Source organism: Lissotriton vulgaris, chromosome 8 (assembly GCF_964263255.1).
Source record: "Lissotriton vulgaris chromosome 8, aLisVul1.2, whole genome shotgun sequence".
Classification (NCBI taxonomy): domain Eukaryota; kingdom Metazoa; phylum Chordata; class Amphibia; order Caudata; family Salamandridae; genus Lissotriton; species Lissotriton vulgaris.
In genome coordinates this window covers 123,079,027-123,100,272 of record NC_141696.1, presented here as the reverse complement: position 1 = coordinate 123,100,272, position 21,246 = coordinate 123,079,027, and the positions used below count along the sequence as shown (strand labels likewise).

At 40.7% G+C, this 21,246-nt stretch overlaps 1 protein-coding gene across 3 annotated transcripts in view; it reads right to left on the bottom strand.

The window, feature by feature from the left end:
* The window catches only part of LOC147693577 (solute carrier organic anion transporter family member 2B1-like), a 617,951-nt gene that overhangs the window by 13,044 nt on the left and 583,661 nt on the right, over positions 1 to 21,246 (bottom strand). For all 3 annotated transcript variants that reach the window (XM_086933807.1, XM_086933808.1, XM_086933809.1), the window contains exon 14: positions 14,244 to 14,364. In XM_086933807.1, the coding sequence (XP_086789933.1) occupies positions 14,244 to 14,364 (121 nt within the window). The remainder of the gene's footprint in view (positions 1 to 14,243; positions 14,365 to 21,246) is intronic.

Genomic DNA, 21,246 nt, shown 5'->3' with positions numbered 1-21,246 from the left:
AAATGCTTAGAGCAGAAGAGAAGAGACAATTTCACTCCTGAGCACTGAACAATGGTAATCCTTGTCAACACTTTGAAGAGTGCAAGTAGGTATCGCTATCTAAGTCAATAGAAAATGACCAACACCCGACCCAGCACACCATAGATAATTCCTGAATATAGGTTCCTTTGTAATAAAACAATTTAGTCAATGATAGTTGCTCTGTTGGGAAATACCGTATGAAGCCACTAAAATGAATTGCTTAAACGTGACGTGTATATGTTGAAGCCCGCATGGGCACGCAGCGGCACTTGAAAATTATTAAATAAAAGCAAAACATGGAACTATGCTGTCCTAGTCGTGACTGTGATCTTTTGGATTACATTTGGCACAAGTATTGGTTAAAATTGATTACCTATTGGTTTACACTGTGAACTGAATGTGGATCTTTATACATTTATAAGTGCAGTGCGATATTGAGCAATGCAACTGGAGGGAGCATTAGACACGTGCCCATATACATTTGCTAACTACGAAGCCGTGAGAGTGGAACGGACCACGGCACCAGTTAACGCACGTGATTGTTGAGTTAAATTATAAGAAGAAAAGTGCAGATTACATGGGAAGGAGTGCATTCGTGCATCATGTTATTTATACTTTTAGAAAGTTGGCATTTTTTTATGCCCTAGACATTTGATGCCTGCAGCTTGTCTCTGGGTCACATTATTGGGTGTACCTGACAGTTGTGCTTTGTGTACTCCTCCTAGACAGCTACACACAATATGGAGCGTAGGTGTGCCTGGATGGGCATTCACTGGCAGGATGGGAGGTAGGAACGGGGCACAGCCCTACCTACACTTAAATAGGCTGTGCCCTGCCTCCACACAAAGGGCTGCATATCCTCTGTAGTTAGTCTGGAGCTAGTACAGGGAAAACAGGTTGCCTGGGAACTTCAGAGTGAAACCTCTAGAAGCTTCTCCCTCACTTTAAAGGCACAACAGGCTATAAATACTGAATCTTAGACACCAACTCTTCAGAACACTTTTGGGCCCGTGGGTACTCGGCCAGAAAGGAGGACTGCTGTGCTGCTACAAGCAATGCCACAATGCTGCTCTGAAGAAACTGCTGCCCTGCTGCCTTCTTACTTGGGTGAGGAGAGACTTAACCTGCAACTTCACCCTTAAATCCAGGGCACCAGAGTGACTCCAAGGGGTAATCTGCTAGCCTCCTGCTTTGAGCCCTTGGGACATAAAAGTAACCCTGGGCAAAGCACTATGCTACGCTTGCGTAGTTTGCGAAGTTTGCGCAACTTTGAACTACGCGAACTGCGCGTAACACAGTGCAAACACACTTAGCGTAGTGCAGTGGTAATTTTTTGCTTGCTCGCGGTCCTCAACTTCCCGGCGAGACTTTTTCCTTGTTCGCGATCAGCAACAGCAAGTTGCCGATCGCGAGCGTGGAAATCTGCCGCTCATTAAAAATCTACTCGAGCTGCGTAAAACTACAGCTTGCACTGTGCAAGATGCTGTTTTTAATGATTGCACAGGGCTGGATGCTTGTCCGCACTGTGCAATCATTGAAAACAGCATCTTGCACAGTGCGAACAGGGTACTACACAGTTCGCGTAGTGCTACGCGTAGCTCGTGTAGTGCGAAGTGCACTTCACGTAGCTACGCGTAGCGCTACTTCGCGAACTAAGCCCAGCCCTACATAAAAGGACCCCCAACATCCTGAAACAGCTCCTGGACCCAGCTGCAGCTGACCCCCAAGTTGTGTCCCTCGAGTCGTGGATCCTTGGTGTGGCTCAAGGGACCTGAATTCATGTTTTTGGGTGCTTTGCAAATGGCTAACAGGCCTGTTCACACTGAGATCTCACTGCTCACACTGTGATTCGAAGCAAAATTCAGGCAGCCACCTCTTCAAGCTACAGCCTCGACTGCTAGTGGGGGATCACCAACACAAAGCTACAGCAATGCCCACCTGGGATGTCTGGCCGCCTCTATGTGCTACGCCAACAGTCTCCCACAACGCTTTCCCTGCTCATAGCAGCCCTCTACAACATGAACAGGACTCTTGGCACAAATTTGAGAAGGTAAATTTCAGCTGGCCCAACCTGGTGACTGTAGCTGAACAGTGCTGCATTGTGATCATCCTTTAAGTTAAACTTCCACCCTGTCCAGTGTGACCAAATATCCCAAATGGGCACTTTGTGTTTTTTGCTGCTATTTTCAGTAAACTATTTAAAAATTCATAACTTCAGTTCTACTGATTGGATTTATGTCATTTTGGTCTTATATGATTTATTCAAATGTAATTCTACTCTATATTACTAAATGGGCATGGGATCACTGTGTTTCACTTTGTTATTATTTGAAGTGTTGCACAGTTACTTTACACATTGCCCAACTGCTCTGTGCCTAGCAACCAGAGGGTTGAACACAGGTTAATTTGGGTTTGCTTATGACTTCACCTTGACAAGGATTATGGTTGCTGCTTAACCTGGGCTCACACACCAGTCAAACAACACCCAATTTCTCACACTTATACGTTTAATACATGAATCATGAGATTTTATAGTTAATTCTAGTTTCAGATGGTGGTCAATGTAGGTCTGTGAAAATAGAGTGATTTGATAAGTGATGAGGTGGAGCTGCAGCTTTGGGAATAGTCTCCAGTGCATCTTGAGTAGATTTAAGTAAGTCTTTAAGAATAGCTTTGACACCTTTGAGATTTGAGAGTACCAGAACTTCGACCAAAGCAGCCTTTTCAATGATGTTCCCAGAAAGCCAGGCTTTGAGAATGGTCACTCATTCTGGACGTCCAAGGGTTTTTAGGTTATGTTTTATTTTTCGGAAATAGTTTTTAGTAGATATTTGGAGCTGGAGAGAATTTGCCTTCTTACAGGGAGCTTTCAATCATTTTGATGATTGTAAGTGGTACGGTGGAGGCAAGGGGATATGTTGTAATGACGCTCAAGGAAACCAAGTAGAAGTTAGGAGATTTATTCCATCGACAGCTTGTACAACCACCTCAAGCAGGAGCCCAGCATAGAGTGGCTCAAGGTGCATAGAATGTTACAGAGCAAGTGTACAATAACAATTCCAACTGAGAACACAGAGAGAGAACTGCATTACATGGATACTACACACCTTCCCCCTTTGAAAAAAAAAAAAAAAAATACAAAAATAAAAAAAAAGGATTGAAGGGGGAAGACAAGGAAAGAAGGGGAAGTAATGTTCAACAACAATAATCAAGTAACTTTACAGGAATTTGTTTAACACGAGAACTTTTCCTGGGACCAGATTCAGGAAGAACATTCCCATGGGAAGTAGGACCTGGTGGTACAGGTACATCCACTTGAACACCAGAATTGTCAACATTGCTAACAATGGGAGAGGGGGGTACATAGCTCTCATTGACAGGTGTGACAGGGAAAGATGTGGAAGGAACACACTGAGAGGAAAGGCCGCACACAGGCACAGGCACACTAGTATTCTGACCCACCGGTATGAAAGTGTCAAACATAGGAGAATAAGATGCAGGATCCTCCAAAATGGGATCAATGGGTGGAGGAGAAGACAAAAGATTCGGGTTCTTGCACAGAGAGATTCTCCTGAAATTCCATACTTTCCCCCCTTCAACACGAACAGCTTTTGAGAAAATTTCAATAACTTTGCACGGATCAGACCATTTGTTCCACCTGTTCCCAATAGATTTGCCAAACTTGACACGAACAAAATCACCTACATTGATTTTCTTACTGCAATTACCAGAAGACAAGGCACAACCTTTCATTTTCTGTTGATATCTCAGCACTCTATCCTTAACTGCATCACTGTCAAAGGAAGACCCAATAGGAAGTTTAACTTTCATCCACCAGGGAAGAAGTTTTGAACCAGGTTTCCTGCCTCTAAGCATTTCAAAAGGCGAAAGTCCTGTAACCGAGTTAGGGGAGGTGCGGTAAGATAAGAGAGTAGCACCTAAGGTCTTCTTCCAGTCAAGGTTACTCTTGACCGCCAACTGGATAGACTCCTTAATAACCTTGTTAAAGCGTTCTGTCTGGCCATTGGCCTGGGGATTATAGTTGGACGCTCTTTTGTGGACAATGCCACATCTCTGGAGAAAAGACATAAACTCCTTACTAACGAACTGCGGACCATTATCAGAGACAATCTCGGCTGGAATACCTTCTCTACAAAAGACTTCGTCTAGAAATTGGACAACCTGTGTAGAGCCAATCTTATCAACAATCTTGAGCTCAGGCCATTTGGAGAAATAATCGATTAGAACTAAAGCGAAAACTTCTTTGTTCGAAGACAAAGAAAAGGGTCCAACGATATCAATGCCCAATTTCTTCCAGGGATAGTCAACAAACTCAATAGGAGAAATACCAGTAGACAAGGGTTTTACAGTTTTGTCACTATTGGCACAAGGAGAGCAGGAGTTTACCCATCTATCAACCATCCGGTCAATACCCGGCCACCAGTAGAATTCGCGGATGCGCCTTTTGGTATTGGACATGCCCATGTGACCCTCATGTGCCATTGAGACAATTTTTTCTCTTAGGGAGGAAGGAGGAACAATTTTGTCACTGCGAGACACAAAACCCTGGTTAAACATGAGTTCATCTTTAACTTTAAAGAAAGATAGAATGTCACCAGATAAGTACCTTTCTTGAGGCCAACCATACTGTAAGTAATCTACAACACCAGATAAACAGGTGTCATTACACATTGCCTCACGCCAAGCAAGCTCAGAAATGCCAGCAGATAAACTAGTATTGTTGCATTCATTGACATCACCGATGTTAAAAACCACATCAGAGTCCGAGTCAGAAGAAAGAGGCCCAACAGAATTGACAAGAGGTAACCTCGACATGCAGTCGGCATGTACATTTAAGCGACCAGGGATATATTCTACAGTGCACTGGAACTCTTGAAGTTTGGCAGCCAAACGGGCCAAACGCGCAGTCAAAGTTCTGCCACCACCAGCTGCCAACATGTGTATCAAAGGCTTGTGGTCGGTTCTTAATCGAAAACTGGTACCCCAAATGAACTGTCTAAAGTGCTCACACGCCCAGGTACAAGCCAGAAGTTCCTTTTCTATGGTGGAATAATTGTATTCAGCACCACGCAGTGTCCTGGAGGCATAAGAAACTACACATTCAACACCATCATCTTTCTGGATTAGAACGGCACCCAAACCGGTATTGCTAGCATCCACACATACTATGCATTCTTTACCCAGGTTAAAAGGTTTGAGGAAGGGAGCATTAGCTACTTCTTGTTTCATAGTGTCAAAAGCAAACTGCTGGTCCTTGCACCAGTTGAATTTTACATCTTTCTTTAGTAAAGACCTTAAGGAGTGTACTTTTGAAGCATAGTTCTGAACGAACTTGCTATAGAATTCAGTTAATCCTAGAAATGAGACTAATTGTTCCTTATTCGAAGGTGCAGGAGCTTTTAGAATACTCTGTATATGGTTAAACTTAGGTTTAATGCCCTCCGAAGAAATCTCATGACCAAGATACTCTACTTTGGACTGTCTGAACTTGCATTTAGACAATTTCAATGTTAAACCTTTTTCTTGAACAGATTTGAGAACTCTCTCAAGATTGACATCATGCTCCTCGTGATTCTTACCATAAATGAGGATATCATCCTGAAATGCAATTGCACCCAAACAACCCTCTAGCACAGTTTTCATCAGCCTTTGGAACACCGAGGCTGCGCTAGCTAAGCCGAAAGGCATGCGGCAATACTGGAACATGCCTTCCGGCGTGATAAAGGTTGTTAGGAATTTCGACTCTTCGTGTAGCAATACCTGATGGTACGCACTCGTTAAATCCAGAGTGGAGAATACTGATGCTCCAGATAGAGTAGAAATAAGTTCATGGATGTGGGGTAAAGGATGTCTGTCAATCCATATTTCCTTATTTAAACTCCGTAGATCGACACACAGGCGGAGTTCGCCGTTGCTTTTAAGTGACAAAACCACTGGCGAAACCCATGGAGAGGACTCGACAGGTTCAATAATTTTTTTATCTACTAAGTCAGAAAGAATATCTTTCAGCTTTTCACGATAAGCCAGGGGAACATTCCTTACTCTATGCCGAACGGGTACAGCTGAGTCCTTGAGGATGATGCGGTGTTTGAAATTTACAAAGGTCCCCAAATTATCTGAAAAAATGGATGAAAACTTGTTTTTTAATTGTGTGGTGAAATCATTTTCAGGGGAGACTACATATACCGGAGGTGAAGCATTGGGGTCAAGTTTTATCCCTAGGTCGAATTGATGGGGCCAACATAAGATAGAAGCTCCTTTGGAAGATACATAAACTTTCCCTTTAATGGATCTATCCTTGAATTTGATTTCAGCCCACATGTAACCCTCAATGTTAATCTTCTTACCGGTGTACCCACCAGGATTTATGTCTGATGGTAATAACTTGGTGGCATGCCAATGTCGATCAAAAATATTTTTCCCAATGATGGTGTACCAGGCACACGAGTCGATTAACATTGAGATTTCTCTGCCATCAATGGTGATGATATCAGTGGGAAAACCCTTGCATTCAGAATCACCTACGCATAACAGAGTGTTAATTTCAGAAGGTTGTTCGGTATCATCGAATTCATCATTGGACAAGAAATTTACCTTTTGAGGGGATCTGCACATTTTGGTAAAGTGGCCAGACTTTTTGCACTTTATGCAAACCTTATTCCAAGCTGGACAACCTCTGTAATTACCAACGTGATCATTGGCACCACACCTATAACAAATGATCTGGGATTTTCTAACAGGGAACCTACTTTCTCTGGTAGGGAAATCTTTTCTGGGAGGAAAAGAACTCCTCTTGAAATTGTTAAAATTTTTGACTAAAGAAACTTCAGGGATGACAACTTTAGTTTTGGTGTCCTGGCCTCTGATCTCGTTCACAAAGAGTTCAGACTGTTCAATGCCTTTGGCAATGTTCAGTACAGCACTAAGAGAGGAGTCAGTGCCCATCCAGAGGCGTTCTTGAATTTTTTTACTTTTGGTACGCATCATGATTTGGTCTCTCAAAACCTGTTCAAAATTGATGGTTTCAAAAGCACAAGAGCCAGCCAAGGTGCGTAAAGCGGCTACGTAATTTTCGATTGACTCATCATCTTTTTGTATTCTTGAATAAAATTTGAATCTTTCCATTACAATGTTAATTTTCCTGCCAAACCTAGAACTTAATTGTTTAATAACAATATCAAAAACATTTAGATCCCCAGCACCAGTACTATCTATGGGAGGTAAACTTTGTAACTCTTTTAAACCAGCACCACCCAAGCAATTTTTTAACAATGCTAACTTCCTCTTAGGAGAACAACCATCCTCTTCAACGACGTCTACATAGGCTAAAAATGTAGGGAACCAAAGATCCCATTCCACTTTAGGATCACCTGCTGTAGGTAAAAAGTGTGGAGGGGAAGAAATGTTGTTAGACATTGTGAATAAATCCAATACTAATTCCTCAAAATAAGAAAAAGTCCAAAAGAGATAAAAGAACTTATGACTAGAAACAAATGACCAATTATGGAAAATAACAAAAGTAGTCACCGTCGTCAGAGAATGTCAGTTGCAGTCTGGGTCTTGTTGTCATAAATCTTTCTTCAAAATGTCCTTCCTTTTCTTGGTGAAAATGAATAAAAGTGTAGAGGAAGCGCTGTAAATGGCTTTAAATAAACTGCGATTGAGGCGAATCATGCAGAAAACGATCGTGAAGATTGCGTGAAAACGATCGTAGTTGTTACCATGGATACGCTGGAAACAAAATGGCTGCTGAAACGCAAGCGCATACGTGATGCGTGCGTGATGACGATGAGGAAGTGACGTGCGGAGAGTCACCGGCAGGAGCAGGAACACAGCTTTGCGGCGATCGAAGCAATAGAATGGAGACGCTCGCGTGGGAGCAGCGCTCGTGTAGGCAGATGCCGGTGTAACCAAGAGTGCTCGAGGAGACAGAGAGCGCTCGTTAGGTGAGTTTCGAAAAATGCAGAAGTTGCAGTTGTATTGAAATACAAATAAAGTCACAAAACTGTAACGCGTTGGAGTATGAAAATCGCGTTAAGGTGAAAAACGAGATAAATGGATGTCAATACGTTTTTTAAAATATACATCCGGTTAAACAGGAAGCAAGTTCATAAATACATGAAATAAACTGCCGCTGGTGCAATCAAAACACTTGAGAAAGTAAACAGCCGCCGGTGCAATCTTTTACACTATAGTTATAGAAATACCTTAATTTTCTTTAAACTGCAGAGGTGAACGCTGTCAGGAATATCTTGGCTTTTTCTTTAGGAGGAATCCTTGAGTGTGGGTTCTTTTCTTTTCTTGATGAAAAAAAAAAAATAAAAAGAACAGAAATCTTGATAGTTCTTGAGTGTAAAAGAAGATCCCAGTCGTCGCCAAATTTATGTTGTAATGACGCTCAAGGAAACCAAGTAGAAGTTAGGAGATTTATTCCATCGACAGCTTGTACAACCACCTCAAGCAGGAGCCCAGCATAGAGTGGCTCAAGGTGCATAGAATGTTACAGAGCAAGTGTACAATAACAATTCCAACTGAGAACACAGAGAGAGAACTGCATTACATGGATACTACAGGATATTAACAGGGTCATTTGAAAGTGGTCATCAATTACTTAAGGGTGAGGGGCTTTTAGAAGCAATGATTTGAAGTAAAGTGTGATGTTTAACTGTTGGAATAATGACTATATGGAAATGTTTCTTTGTGATATATTTGGAGGACCACATGACAGATTTTTTTAGGTTTCTTGTGAATATTTAGGATGTTCTCTAAGATGATGTCAGCAAGGTTGAACATTAGTTTTAGCTTTGCATTGAACTGTGGATTTTCACCTCAGGTTTATTCATAGCTTGACTGTCTGGAAAAATACTGTAGGTCGGCTTCTTTCATCAGTGATCTGAGTTTTTAAACAAATGAACTCTGATGTGGCAAATAATGTTTTTATGTATTGTTTTCATGCTTTGCACATAGAAAGGTATTTGTAGCGGCGTTCAATGCAGAGACTTTATCTTTCATGTATTTTTGTATGTAAGGCATGAGCTAGCTTATGTTTACGGTGACTTAGTTTTGATATTTTTTGAGGTATATGTGAGGATGTCCACTGATTTCTCATTTCTTCCAACAGCTGCTGTTTTGCAATGTTCTTCTGGGGTTTCTGAAGTCAATGTGTATTCACAATGTTTTTGAAAATGTAACCAGAATAGTAAAATCTAGGCTAACATGCATATCGATGTTGATGATGTTAGAAGGCGAAATAATCAGGTCATAGGCATTGTCCTAGTTTCATGGTGATAGGGAGGTGTAAGAAATTGGGTTACTGGTTGAGAGGGGTAAAACTAGGGGTGGGCGTAATTGGCGTAATTCTCTCTAGCATAATCACTCTTGATTAATACAATATTACTCATCATTATGTGTAATTACATAAGAAGCATGGGCCAGAGGCTGCATTTTGCACTAAGAAAATAGCACTAAAGGATACAGGACACAAACAGCAGTCCCCAATAGCCTCTCACTCTCTCTTAGCTTTGTGTTCCCATGATCCTGCTGTAGGAGTTTTCTATTAATGTCTCTTAATTTCTTAAGCTGGCATATTTGCATAAATTCTCATCACAAGAGAAATGAGCAGTTACCGAAATGACTCTGATTACTCTGGCATGATTACAATTTCACCCAGGCCTAGGTGAAACCCTACTCAAGCAGCAACCACAATCCTTGTCGGGGTGAAACACAAGCAAACCTCAAATTAACCTGTGCTTAAACCACTCTAAGCTTGCCACATCAGCAGTCAGGTTTATCATCAAGGCAATGCGTAAAATATGTATGCAGCATTTTAAACAGTAATAAAGTGAAAACACAAAACAAGCAAAATCCCCCACCAATTTAGAAAAAATAATAAAATGTAACAAAATATTTGAGATGAAAACATCAAAAATCCGATTAGCAGAACTGGATACAGGCAAATATTAATGCTTAGGGAAAAATGGTTCTAAAAAGCACAAAGTGGCAACTGTGTTTATCTGGCTGTGCCGGGCGCGGACACAGTTACACGTTAGGGCTGACCACGATGGAGCGCAAACCCAGTACAGGCACCAAGTTAGGCCGCTGAGCGAATGACCTTAAATCCTGGTTGTTGAGCGTTGCAGGGTCCCTATTCAGTTCTGGGGGCTGCAGGGCTGTGATGAGAGGTTCTGTGTCCGGGTTTCAATTGTCCCGAGAATCGGTGAGGCTGTGATACAAAGTCCTACACTGAGAATGCATTGTGCAGCGATGGCTCAAATGGGCTTCCTGGTCCTGCATCGGGGGGGATGCATTGTGTAGCAGTATTTCAGATGCAGAGCCGTGCTGCATCAGTTCTGCTGGAACCACAACTGGGCTGGCAGGGCACCTTCAGGCCCACTTTTAATGGTCTGGGACTGATGTGGCACCATTTGGGGGCAGGACTCACAGTTGGCTGAGTCCAGGTCCAGGGTTCAAGGTGGTTTGAGCCTTTTCTGTTCCTGAGGTTCTAATCAGGGGGCCAGCCAACTGTTCCTTGGAGTTCCTCTGGTGGTCCTGGGATCAAGATGCAGGTCCAGTACTTCTGACTCAGGAAGCAGGGCACCAGAGTAGCAGGGTGACAAAGTAGCAGTCCTTTTTCGAGCACAGCAAGCACAGCACCCCTAGGTACAGAAGTGTAGTGAAGAGTTGGGTCTGAGATCCACTATTTATCTTTGATGCCAGTATGAAGTAGGAGACGTTTCTAAAGGCTTTCACCCCCGAGGCATCATGAGCTTACTCCCTCCCTGCCCTGGCCCCAGCATGTGAGGGGGCACAAAAGACAAGAATGAAACCCTTTGTGAGTGTCCTATGGCAGAGTGTTTGTGATGTGAAAGTGTGGTAGGTGACAGCTCCTTCTACTCATCCTGATAGAGATTGCCAACTTGCCAACACCTATTCCCCCTTTGTCTCACTGTCTCGGAGCAAAACACAACGACCAACTGCCAGCTACACCTAGTCACCTGACCTAGGATACAGGTTGTAGGCACCAAATAGTTGGGACAAGAAAATGCCAATTTTCTGAAAGTGACATTTTCAGAATTGTGACTTAAAATCTGACTTTACCATGAAAGGGGATTTTGAATAACTTTTTTTAGACAGCAAACTCAACATCCCTACCTGCTTGCAATTGAAAGTTATTATTCATTAAATGGAAAAAGGTCACCAATGTTATCTAATAGGAGAGGAAGGCCTTGCAGTAGTGAAAAATGAATTTGAGTTTTTAATTACCAGGACATGTAAAAGTTAAAAGTAAATGTCCAACCTTTTAAATACATAGCACTCTGACCTATGGGGTGTTTAGGGCCTATCATAGGTGCGACTTATATTTATTAAAAATTAAGGTTTAGGTCTGCCAAAAGGTTTATTTTGCCAGGTTAAAATGGCAGTCTAAACCTGCACACACAGTTCTGAATGGCAGGCCTGTGACATATTTGAAAGGCTACCTGTGGGTGGCACAATAAGTGCTTCAGCTCAGCAAGTAGAATTTAAGTTACAGTCCGTAGGTACATGTAGTACCACTTTTCTGGGGACCTATAAGTAAATTCAATAGGCCAATTGGGGATAAGCCAATTGTAACATGTGTTAAGGAGTGACAAAACGCACTTTAGTACTGGTCAGCAGTGGCAAAGTGCCCAGAATCCTAATGTTAATAAAAACGTGATCAGCAAAAAAGGAGTCATGCAAAACTTTTTGGGGGAAGACCACCCTAACCCCGACAGGTGTAGGAGAAGGGAAGTTGAGAGATGACATAAAGACTGCACATTTCTTTGAGAGTTGTTGATAGTGGGCTCCTAATGAATTTCCAGGTAAGATGTAGTCTCAGAGAAAGCTTTTAGTTGTGCAGTGAATTGCTGCTGAAATGAATGGCTTATGGATTTTATCTAGGAACATTATTCTATTGTCTAGGAGGGCAGTTGGTATGTTTATGTTGTGCATTATTTTTATCATCATAGACAGTAACAGTGAGTCTGTTAGTGCACAACTCCACATATTTTTGCATATGACAACTAGGTCCAATCCACTTTTGTTAGGTCTATTCCTGAGTCGTCATCTGGTACTAGGATGTCAAATGAAGGAGCGGACATTGAGCAGAATCCTGTTTTGGAATAAATAAAAGCTTGGTTATCTGATCTTTTTAAGTTTTACAATCTCACAGATCTAGGTTTGGTGGACTGGGCATTCAGCAGTACACCTTTTAGATTAAAGTTCAGGTGGTGTGCTGTTTATTATATAGGTAATGGAATGTGAATTTGGTTAGCTATATATTGCTTTTGCTACGGTTTTTTAAGGGATGACAGTACCTTTTTGTGCTGAGGAGGATGAGAATGTAATTCACTACAGGTGCTAATAAACTCATAGTGACTAAGGCCCATGCCAATGTAAGAGTGGGAAAAGGTACGCAGGTACCGGTCTATACTGTCAACTTGAATGACTTGGAGAAGGCCAGAAGCTTGAGTTGAATAGGGATGAGAGGTTCTTTAATTAAGCTGTGGCTCAAGAAGACACAGCCACAAACTGTGATAATGGCTTTCACCTGTCAGCCCATTCACAGCAAACATTAGTTGGTAAAGATGGTCTTGTGAAGTGTCAAAGAGCTGTGAATCCCTCAAGTTTTCACGGGGATGGTAGCCTTCACAGAAGATTTTAATTCCTAGCCTATTTGCCGGCAGAGGTTGCCTGAGTGTCTGTTGGACATTGGGAGCCATTGCTTCTTTAGTAGTTGACAGTTCACCTATCTGACATCAGCCTAGTTTTCCCTGAGAAAGCTACAGTTCCAAGTTGTCTGAAACCCTAGTTCTGATAAACACCCGCTTAATGTAGTTTGTCAGGTTGACTTAATCTGGACTGTTATTTCCACAATGAACCCTTCTAGCAGAAGCCTGAACTATCACATCAACTTGTTTGTGTAACTGTAGAAATTTCTGCCAAAGCCTTCTTTCTATATTTAAGTGACTCTTTCACAATCTGCAGCATACGTAAAAAGATGAATGTGCCTCTCAGGATTGTTTTTGTGCAGGAAGGTGTACCTTCCTGCACAAAAACAGTCCTGCTTACTATGCAAGCACCCTTGCACCATGATATATTGGTACTTGCATTGGCACTAGGCAGGCAAAAGTGTGCCAGTGATAGGAACGGACAAGATTGTGCCATATATTGTTAAATATGGTGCATTGTTGCCCTTTCCCTATCATGAAGCTCATGGAACCATGATGTCTTGTCGCGCTGCGTTAAAAAAAATTGTAAATATGGGCCTTAGTGGTTACATTTTATCTCATAGAGGAAGCCTTTATTTAAATTCCAGCCTCACCTTTGACCAATTTACATGATGCTCAGATACTATAAGTAAATCTCTGCCTAAACAATTAAACAATGCTGCTGCATTGGAAACATTTTCTGATGCCTCTCTATTCAGCATGGTCAAAAGTGCAACAATATTGAATGATATAAAGAAGGGCACATCGCTCTACATCATACCAGTCCATATATTGTAGCTGAGATTTCGGAATAACATATGTGGGCTAATTAAAGCTGACAGTAAATTGCTAAGTTAAAAGAAGTTCATTTTAACAGAATCCGGAGCTCTTTTGTATTCCCAGAAAGCATTTGCACGTCTATGTAGGACATAGTTGTGAAAAACCTTAATTTATCGGAAAAATCAATACCAATCAGGCAGAAAACGTGAATTTTAAAACTGAAGAGATTTTGGTGTCAGGTCTACTCACAGAGTCGAATTGTGGGTATGTCAGAGTGAAACCTGTCAAAATTAGGCGGACAACCACAAAACACAAGTCTGTGGGTATTTACGTGCCTTTGTTAGGGAGGAACATTTACACCCTACGATCATGCAGACATCTACTACTGTTAAGAGTAGAATTTAGTCTGTTTTCCAGGCAGGAATAGAGAGGAGTACCCCAAAATCTTGTATGGTGCAGTGGGAGGGGAAAAAGAATAAAAAAGTCTTTGGATGTAAAAATGGTCTTTACCAGTAATATTTCCGAATGTGGAAATTATATATGCACATTTTCGTGTGTGCCCCTTCAGGAATACATGCCTGACTCCCTTTATGACTTGGTATCGGAATTCATATCCGTCTTTTCAGTTAATCCTACGTTAATAACAGCTACTGACAAACAGGAATATTGACAAATGATTGAAAGACAATGTACCTTTTTCGGAGGAGTGTGTTATCATAATATTGACACGATGCATTATTGTCACATTGTCTTTCCCACAATAGACAAGTGCTATCAATGACAGAGCCATACAATACAGGGCAAGGCAAAAAGGCTGAAAAGAAAATATATTTTTGTTAAACTCTGTGAACAAACAGAACCAAAAAGAATAGTAACAAAGAACACAGATGTATTGAAAATGAAAACAAAGCAAACAAAACACAGTTCACCTTTGTTTCTAAATTCTTGACAGTTAGCAACTACATTAAAATAATTTTAAATAAAAGGCGAGACATTCTACAGTGGGAGGAGAATTTAAAAGACTTTACAATTACAAACTTGCCTTTGCATATTAATGCTCCAAAATACCAAACTAAAAATTGGTGACCAAAGAAAAAATATAATAAATGTACTTAAAACAAAGAGGGTAGGAACACACCAGTGTCTAAATTGCATAAACTGCATCAGTACTGTCAGAGGAGAAAGTGCAACCGATCCACATAATGGAAAAAACCTTCACAATGCCCTGCCTATGATGCCTCAAATTTCATGCACAAACTCTGATACATTGAGAAAACTGAGAGACAAATCAAATTGAGTCTTACAGAGCATATAAGTAACATTTGTGCCAACAATCCAAAATAAAATATAGCAGTAGATTTCAATGAACTGAGACATAACATCAATCAGCTGAGAATTCAAGACCCTGGAATGGTATCAGCCACAGAAGTCTAGCATTCAATACAAAGGGAAATATTTTGGATAAGAAAATTGTATGCAGCACATCCCAAGGGACTCAATGACAGCATGGAAATGCCTTCTTTCTTATGTTTCTGCACATTATATTATTTGTTTACAAAATATTTATCCTGTATTTATAGATTATTTAGATTTTTCCTTGTTCACTTCAACGTTTGTAAGGAACCAAGTGTAGGCTTCATAAATTTCAGGAAATTGGTTTTAGTGTTCGTGACATTTTTTGACTGGTTCAACTGAAAAGGCTGTCAATGTGAGGTAATAGTAATTTTATACATATTTTCCACATATTGTTAATTACATTTGCCCTTGCACTATACATTGGTTTAACTCGTTTTCATCAATCTTCCATGTTTGCAGCACAAGTGGGTAGCTAATATGTCACCGTACAAATGAGTACAACATACTGGTGTTTCTCTTAATGATAAGCTCAGAGACCAGAGAAGGAAAAATATTACGCAACCTCACCTCAGTAAATACCGCAAATTCTACGTCCTCTCTGAGACAGGAATTCGGTTTGCGTAGTTCCTGGGCCCAGGCAGTTGCGAGTGTGGTGCGTTGGGTTTTCAATCTAGCTAAAGGAATGCCGGGTACGCTGAGGCATCTTATAAAAAATGAGCTGTTGGGTACCTTTAATACTTATCCTTTAATTGTAAGGAACTTTCAACAGGCAGTTGCATTATTACAGTTAGATGAATTAGATCTTTTTTCACTATCCGCGGGCCAACTAAAGTCGATATTAAAATCGGCTTCCTGGGAGCTAGGCTATAGAGTAGACAGTTGGGCGAGTAAATTGAAGAGATGAATGTTTTTTACCAGTAGTTTTTGTCAAATGAAAAAACCTCAGCTATACATATCCTGGAATGTCCCCCATGGAGTCCGGCGATTTACCCTTTTGCTAAGGCAAAATCTACTCCCTTGAATTGTCTTCTGTCTAAATGGTACGGCCGTTCCGATATTTGCGATTTATGTAATTCCAATCCCCAGGACGTGTATCATGTCATTTTTGTCTGTCCGGCACTTATGGTATTTAGACGCAAATGGTTAAGACCTATGTGTTTCCAAATGGGTATCCTTACAGCTTCTGATTTTATTGAAGCAATGTTTAACCCTCCAAATGAAATGTTTTGCTTTAAATTGTTTCATTATTTTAAATGTTTCCTGCTGTTATATTGACAAATTGATATCATGTACTTTTCTATGGTATTTTATTGCTTTTAACTGTATGTTAGAATTATTATGTGGACCTCAATTGAGTTCCGTTATCATAAATAAATAAACTTGAAACTTGAAACTTGACCAGAGATGGGTAGATATCAGAGTTTCAAATGCTAGAATTAGAACTCTACATCTCGTATGTTACCTACAGCTTCCAGCATTGTTCAGTATGCAACACAAATGTTCTTGGCAAGTTACTTTGTAGCTCTTCTCCAGGTTTAAATAAACCTCTGCATAAAATTGTTGTTAAAAATTAATGTCAGTTCCTATTGGTTGTACTGTAGTATGTCTGTTTGAAATCATCGTGTCCTCCTTTAAATGAAAGAGTTAGAATGAAAATATTTTGGGGGCGGGGGAACAATTTCATACAAATATATTAACACCACAGGTTTTTTGTGTGTGCTATTCTTGTAAGTTTAATTTTATGAATTACCAAAGCAGGTTTATTCAGAGCATTTTCACATTGCACAAAATGTGTGATGTGCAAAAAAGATGCACCCTATTTGTATTTGGGTATTAGGTAAAGCCGTCATGGCATTTTTTATCAAAGGTACTAACTATCTCGAATGCATTAGGGACAAAGCTACTTCAAAAACACACATCAGTCTCTCTAAATTAAAATCTCACAGATGTGTAGCATCCCTGAATGAGAAAAGGCAAGTTTGGTAACAAGTGTATGTCACACCCATCAAGTGCCCTTTTACATTTTATTCTTGTACATACTCACAAACACCTACTCCATCTAATTTGTATCATGATTATGCACTGTGGTGGAAGGTACCATGTATATCACACCAAAAATAATATATTTCTTAGTTTAGTTGCCATTAATGATCCCTGTAAAATGAAAACTCGTGTTTATCATTTACAGATTGATTTACTGTGAAATAATACCTCTGAAGAAGGGCATTTCTGTCCAAAACAACTTTCTGATCTTTTGAAGTATTTGGAATAGTTATGATGTTTAAAGTTAATGAATGGGAATGAAATGTACAATGAAAATGTTTAAAGTTAATGAATGGGAATGAAATGTACAATGAAAATATGCCCATAAATCAATAAGGTATATGCATGGGCATTTTCTTTTGAGAAGGCTTTATCAGAAACTGAAATCAAAAGAAGCAAGCATAGGGCTGCCATTATAGCAGGGCAGAGAAGTATTACAACCCATTTTATGGAAAATGGGAGGTAGTACAAATGGACCTGTAGTACTGTAGTCTCACATGCTGTGCAGTATCTGCCAGCTATAATTGCAAAACCATGACTTGTTTTTCTTCGAAGAACTGCTATCGGTTTCACTGCTACTTTGGTACCTCCTCTAAAACTCACAACACAATGCAATAGGAGATAGGCTCCATCTCAGATTGTTCTTTCCTGCCATTTGGGTCAGATGTTCTATTGATTGGCCAGTAACCAGCTGTGCATCAACATTTCAAAACCACAGCAGGAGTTCTTGAGCAGCAGCTCCAAAGAACTGGTTTTCATCAGCAACAGACTTAAATTTCAGAATACGTTTCTCAGTGACCAGTGAATATTCTACAAATACTTGGGCCCATTCCTCTTAACAGACACAGCCACAGCAGACTTTGCGCAAAAGTCACCCAAGGATCAGACAGGAGAAGATACAAAACCTTTGCACAGGTCTACTGAAAGGTTTTGAAAGGCTTGTAATTTGCAAACAAGTGAGTGCCCAGAAAGAGACAGCATGTCCTGTCTGAGCCAGGCTTGTTCCAGGATACCTATGGTCTGTTCTGTCAGGCCCTCGTGACATTACCACAGCAATGCATTCAATGCATTGCACAGTGATCTCTTAAAAACGCAGTGCTTTCCTTTCTATGGGTGCTTTGGTATTGTGAGCTAATTTTAAGCAAGCGCCCATTATGAAAGCTTTCCAGAGTGTTAAGTTTACACTGGTGTTCTTGGGGAGGGGAAGGGTACCACCGGAAAGGTAAGCCAAACTCTCAGACATAATTGAGTATTTATAAATACCTTTCCAAATGTGTTTTCCAAACCACATACATTTGCCTATGACAAAGTAAATTGGAATAAGCATGTACACTTTCCAAGAACTACATTTTTTAGGGGATATACAGGGAGAGACTTTCCTACATGAAGAAACACTAATTCTGTAGGGCTCATTTTCCTTGCATTTACTGTCACAAATTGTCCACATGGTCTCTCACCGGGGGCAGGAAGCCACCTAGACACCATGAAGAATAAAAATAAAAAACATAAAGAAAGGGGTGAGGTGGGGAGCCCACCCTGTAATTGGGCTACACCCGCCCCTAATTGCCCACAGCAGCATTTCAAGCCCACTCATCTACCAGAGGATAGTGGAGATTGGGGATGGGTTACCTCCAAATCCCCCACTCTGGGCAGAAAGTACAAAGCCCATAAAACACCAAGAAAATAATATGTTGTGAGGGCACCAGCTGCACACCATCCCAGAAAGGGCCCAAATGTATTTCTGCCCCACTCAGAGACCAAGGGGGCTAGAAAACCCACTAGACATCTGGGTTAATTTTGTGTTGAGGACAAATATCAGGTGGGGTTGGGGGCGGGGGGGGTGAGGGGGTTCCCAGGCACGCTTCAGCTCGTTTCCTATCTACACTCCAACCTTCATGTTTCAGTTAAACTATTTGGGGACAAATGTATCAACATTCCATTTTGCGTGTCTATAATAGCGATTTTTAACGATTCGCTATTATAGACTCGCAAAATGCAATGTATGTAGGACCCTGCTAATATTTTGTGATTCCTACACATTCCTTATTTGCGAATCGGAAATTGTGAGTCGCAAATAAGGAATGGCTTCCCATTCATTTCTATGGGCCAAGAGACCCATAGGAATGAATAGGAATTGCATGCGCAATTTGCGAGTACCCAATAGGTACTTGGAAATTGCGCATGCAATTTCAAGGGTGCAAGGGTTCCTAAAGGACACCCTGTTGCACCACTGAAATGTGCATGTGTGCACCACATGGCACTTTGAAAAATGCTACAAAGTGAATTTTTCAAGGTAATAGCAAATTACCACCAACTTGAAGTTGTTGGTAATTTGCGATTCCTTACAGCTATATCACAATTTGCCATGGCTACTAGAATAGCAATTATGGAATCGCAAATTGCAGTTCTCTAAATGCTTGTGCAAAATAGGGAATCACAAATTTTGCGATTCCTTATTTTGCGAGTAGGTTTTTCCTACATTGCACACAGCTAAATTGCGATCGCAAACGTAGAAATTCTGCGAATTTCGGCGCTTGTGATCGCAATTTAGCTTGATACATCTGGCCCTTGATCCTTTACTGTGGAAAAAGCTTTTCTGAAGTATAGGATTTGCTCCTGTTCTCTGATTGTTCCGTTTTCTTAGCCGAGCATGTATTGCCTAACTTACCTACATTTTAGCCTTAGTTCAACCTAACACAGAATTGTTCCTGTTCACTAATAGCTCCAAGCGCTTACAGACAATTTCCTTTCATCTCTAAGGTTTTTCCCAAAAGCCCTTGCATGGTTCAAAAACACTTTTTCCATTTAGACTACATCATTAGTGGCTCTCCTAGTAAACTGAGAAAAAACACAGTTGGCGTCACGATCTGCATAATTGTTGCAAATATTTTGTCTCACAAAAACCTACAAACAAATAATTCTTGAAATTCTTGAAATGAGTCAATAAATAATGCTCAAATAACAACTTAACCATTTTTACAGAGAACAGACAAAATATTTTAGAATTCGTTTCTTTTCTTCAGATAAAGAAGGAAACAAGGAGTGCACATCACTGATAAATATCTAAGCATAAGCACTTTAAATCCATGCAGTCATTTGGTGTGCTCCAGGGAAGTAAACAACAGGCACAAAAAAATGAAATTTCTAATGGAAAATGGTTTCTGTTACCTGAAAGGTATCACCTAAGATTAAGCACTGACGAGCACTAACTCTAATGTGATATATGATGTGCTCTTCCTGATACATTATCAGATAAGCAAACAAAGATAAAATTATTTTCATTAGGGATAAATGTACACTATTGAGACTTCTGGTGTCCTTATCACAGATAAATCAAGCGAAGATTAAGTTCTTCCAATTGAATTGTTCAGAAAATTCGGTTTACACCTTGTCAGTCAATCTCTGTCGCGACTCCTAGAAAGTTTTGATGACTAACAACTGAATGATTTTCCGGATCCTAGCACCACAAAATGGACATTTGTAACACAACCTCCTTCAAAGAAAATGAAATTGAAGTCGCAGACATCTGTGTTGCTACAAAAGGCAGAGCATGCCTTATGAGTATCAAACATTTGTTGATGGAAGCCACCCCAATCTACCGACTGCAGAACCCTTTTGAATCAAGTAACAGGCTCTTCAAACAAAACTACTCCAAATAACTTGCTGAATTGAAAGGGTGGGGATAGACACTTCCCTGCAGAACTGCTCTTGTCTTCTTGATGCTCAAAACCCTTCGTTTTCCAGTCTGCAGGTGCAATCCTAACAGTGACTGGAATAATCAGACATTTTTCATGCTGCTGATGTTGAAATCTTCACCACCATGTTGTGGGGGTAAGAAGAGGTGCTTTCCTCAGCCACAGTCTTACATAAACTGCCCCCCTAGATTCCCCTCTCAACCTAAACATTCCAAAGGATTGAACTGTACTACGTACTATGTAATGAGAGACAGCAGGAAAGTGTGGCACACACCGTTCCAGCAACAAATATGCCACAAAGACAATTATTCCAGCTTGCCCGCATAAATAAAGTGTAGTCTCTCCTAGCCAATAAATGTCTTCAGATAAACAGTATAGGCCAGCGTCCTCTCCCACTGCCTTCCTGCTTGGTTCAGGATAAGCAAATACCACACACATACATACAATTAGACTACGGAGGACACTGTTTCATATGTACATCCAAAATTGTGTTACTCTAGTACAGGCTTCTCCAAGCAGTAGCTCCTGAGCTATTGGTAGCTCTCCAGCTATTTTTAAGTAGCTCTCTTGTGTGCAGTCCAGTCTAGTAAACCAGAAACATT